General features: G+C 36.7%; 1 protein-coding gene and 1 long non-coding RNA gene across 2 annotated transcripts; both read right to left on the bottom strand.

Moving 5' to 3' along the window:
- Positions 1 to 108: 108 nt before the first annotated feature.
- LOC117626014 lies at positions 109 to 1,183 on the bottom strand. Its single transcript, XM_034357633.1, has 4 exons — positions 1,157 to 1,183; positions 829 to 1,059; positions 444 to 667; positions 109 to 358 (listed from the first exon to the last, which is right to left on the bottom strand). The coding sequence occupies exons 1-4, from the start codon at positions 1,172 to 1,174 to the stop codon at positions 202 to 204; spliced, it is 630 nt and encodes a 209-aa protein (XP_034213524.1). The 5' UTR covers positions 1,175 to 1,183; the 3' UTR covers positions 109 to 201.
- LOC117626015 lies at positions 1,181 to 1,658 on the bottom strand. The gene is made up of 3 exons (XR_004585478.1): positions 1,532 to 1,658; positions 1,350 to 1,437; positions 1,181 to 1,243 (listed from the first exon to the last, which is right to left on the bottom strand). It is a non-coding gene; the product is annotated as an uncharacterized LOC117626015 (long non-coding RNA).
- Between the last annotated feature and the right edge of the window lie 1,390 nt (positions 1,659 to 3,048).

The following is a 3,048-nucleotide window of genomic DNA, read 5'->3' on the forward strand; positions in this document are numbered from 1 at the left end:
TTTAATTTGTTGCAGTATTTTTGACCAGAAAATTCAGTGCAGTTTGTTTGTTTCCTTTTCGTTTTGTTGCATCCTGTTCCAAGATTATATTACAGTTTATATGTATAGGAAATATGTTCTCATATACCATAACTAGAAATATTTACAAACATCCACAAGAATTAAGATACATATTGCCTTGAGTTAACGAAAGGCAAATCACTAGAGACGATTAATTACACAGTTTTTGTGGTGTAGGAGTTTTGTGACATATTGTGCTCGATATTCATTCATGAATTTCTTGTCCCCGCTTTTTGGAATGGGCTGTCCTTGTGCTATTTTATCCATATAGAACATGACGAACATGCCGCAATCCAATCTGCAAATGAAATACGAGATTAGTTTTTTTTTGCTTTTGAATGATTTCAAACTGTAATGAATAGTTGAGTAGACACAATTCTTACGAAGATACAGTTTGTTGAGCACATTCCATGTCATCCTCAAATGGAAACTGCAATGGATTTTGCATAATCCAATTGAGAGTGAGTTCTTCAGTTGGAGTCAAATCTTTTTGTACAAGTGTTGGGGGCCCGTCCTTTTGCTTCACAATTGTTGGTTTTTTTTTAGTTTCTATGAACACTCGTGCTTGAGGTCTTATATATTCTAGCCACCCTTCAACAATATTAACCTGTTTAAAGAAGAAGAAAAAAAGAGAAAAAGAAATGGTAATAAGTGCATTGCATATTATAGTTTTGGTCTGAAATTAGGCAGTATGTATAATGCAGAAACTGCAATGCAGTTTCTGTTTGTGTTTGTGCTGAGAAATTAAGGCAGTTTCATTCCACTTACAAAGTTTCGAGCAATGTCAATGCACCTTTCTTCTTTTCTATGTCCCAACGATCTAAGTGGATTGTAGTGTCTCCACTTTCGTTCATTTTTGTGAAATGTGAGAAGTGTGAAGTGGAACTCTTCTTTTGAAATAATCGGGAAGAAAAGAACACTGCATTTCCCGAGTTTTTCAAGTAAGTGTTCATACAGGGCCCTGTGCCAAAATGGCTCTTCGAAGCTTTGCATGTAAGCCTGATATCATAGAATGGCAATTTGTTAGTATATATTTTTCGAAAACTGCAGTGCATTGTCTGTTTAAACAATTTTGAATTTTCAAAATAATACTTACCCAAGTCCATGTGGACATGTACTGTGGACTCCATGTCTGCATGGGCTCTATTTTATCCTCCTCTATTTGGATATAGGCCTCAATAACCTGTTTCACATTGATTGGAGAAAAATGGAATTATAAATGGGTAATATAGGTAGCACAAATAAAAAAATACAGTGCAGTGTGTGTTATAGAATTGGTAAATACTTACGTTTTGTGACAGTTCCAGGTCCCATACAATATCTTTGAGATCATGGTTTGTCACTTTCTCACTATTGAGTCCTGCCCAAAAGATATCACTGCGGATTCGAATACATGAAATTCACAAGATTAGTTTTAGTTTAATTGTAATTAAAAGATGAAAGAATTGTTATTTTGGAATAGAGATATTACCGAGGTTGAGTACTTAAGTAGTGTTTTTCAATTCTTTCCCTATCCGCCTTTGGAATTTTCTGCCACACCTTCCTCTGACCCCATCCAAGTTTTTTCTTTGTTGGCTTTTTTTGTCCTTCATCTTCATCACTTGATTGTTCCAGACCTATAGGAATTGAATCATGAAGGCTCGTTCCTTTTGGGGGATCGGGAATTGGATTTGTGGCATCGGGCTGAGATGCCTCTTGTGTTAACTGCAGATTGAAAGGAAACTAATTAGAAACTTCATTCGATAAAACAGAAACTGCAATGCAGTTTCCATTTCTACAAAGCAGATAACACACTGCATTGCAGGAACTGGAAACTGCATTGCAGTTTCTGTTTCTGTAAAGCAGATAACACACTGCATTGCAGTTTCTATTTCTGCAATGCAGAAAATAGAAAAAAGCAGCAGCTTGAACTGCAGTAATTGCATACCTCCTCGGACGAGATAAGCTTGAATTGTGGTAGTTCTTCATCATCCTTTTTTGCCTCCTTTTTTGTTTTCTTATTTTTTTCGTACACATAGCAAGATGCTTGAAGCCTCTTTCTTTCTCTGTTCTTCACCCTTTGTACTCTTGAAGGAACAGCAGGTGTTGGAGCATCTTGCTTCTTCTCTTCTTCTCTCTCTTCTTGTTGCTTCTCTTGTTCTTTATTTTCTTCTTCTCTCTCTTCTTGTTGCTTCTCTTCTTCTTTCTTTTCTTCTTCTTTCTCTTCAACTGGTTCTGTTGGTTGTTTTGTAGGCAGATCCATCTCCATTTCAAAGATTGTTGGGTCTGACAACAAGCTTTCAATTTCTGCCTTGTACTTTCCTTGAATCTCCTTTTTCTTGGCAATCTTCTCCATGTCAATACGAGTTTCCTTGCCTTCCAATTCTGCAATCCTCCTTTTCAGATTTTGTATTTCATTAAGCTGAATTGTAGATTCCACTGTCATGGTGGCAGTCACACATTCTTCATTATCTAATTTCTCTATGTATGTTGCCAACTCCACTTCCAGCTCCTTTGATCTCTTTTCTGCTTGGATAAATATATCCCACAATTCCTTCATTTTCTTCTCACTGTCTTCATTTTTTTCATCCTTCCACAGTTGTAATCTTTCCGGGCAAACGAAGCTAGGATCTTGTTGTTGGCGGTAGTTGATTTGGTCTGTCATGGACTTCACCAAGAGGTCTTGAATTGCAAGAGGTTCTTTTCCAGCTTCATTCTCAAACATTTTCTTCTTTCCAGCCTCTTTTAATTCTGGAGTTTGATCAGCATCATCAGGTTTTCCTTGGTTTTCTGCTTCCTCTTCTTCTCCTTGTTGTCCCTCATCATCTTCTTTTTCTTTTTCCTGCATATTGAACAGAAACTAATTAGAAACTGCATTGCATTGGAGGAAACGAAAATCGAAATGCATAATTCACTGTTTAGAGATTCTTATACCTTGTCAAGAGGGTCTCCCTCTTCTCCGGTAGTTTTTCTCTTTTTATATGTTTTCAAAATACCCTGTACAATGAG

The sequence above is a fragment of the Prunus dulcis genome, chromosome 4 (assembly GCF_902201215.1).
Source record: "Prunus dulcis chromosome 4, ALMONDv2, whole genome shotgun sequence".
Lineage (NCBI taxonomy): Eukaryota > Viridiplantae > Streptophyta > Magnoliopsida > Rosales > Rosaceae > Prunus > Prunus dulcis.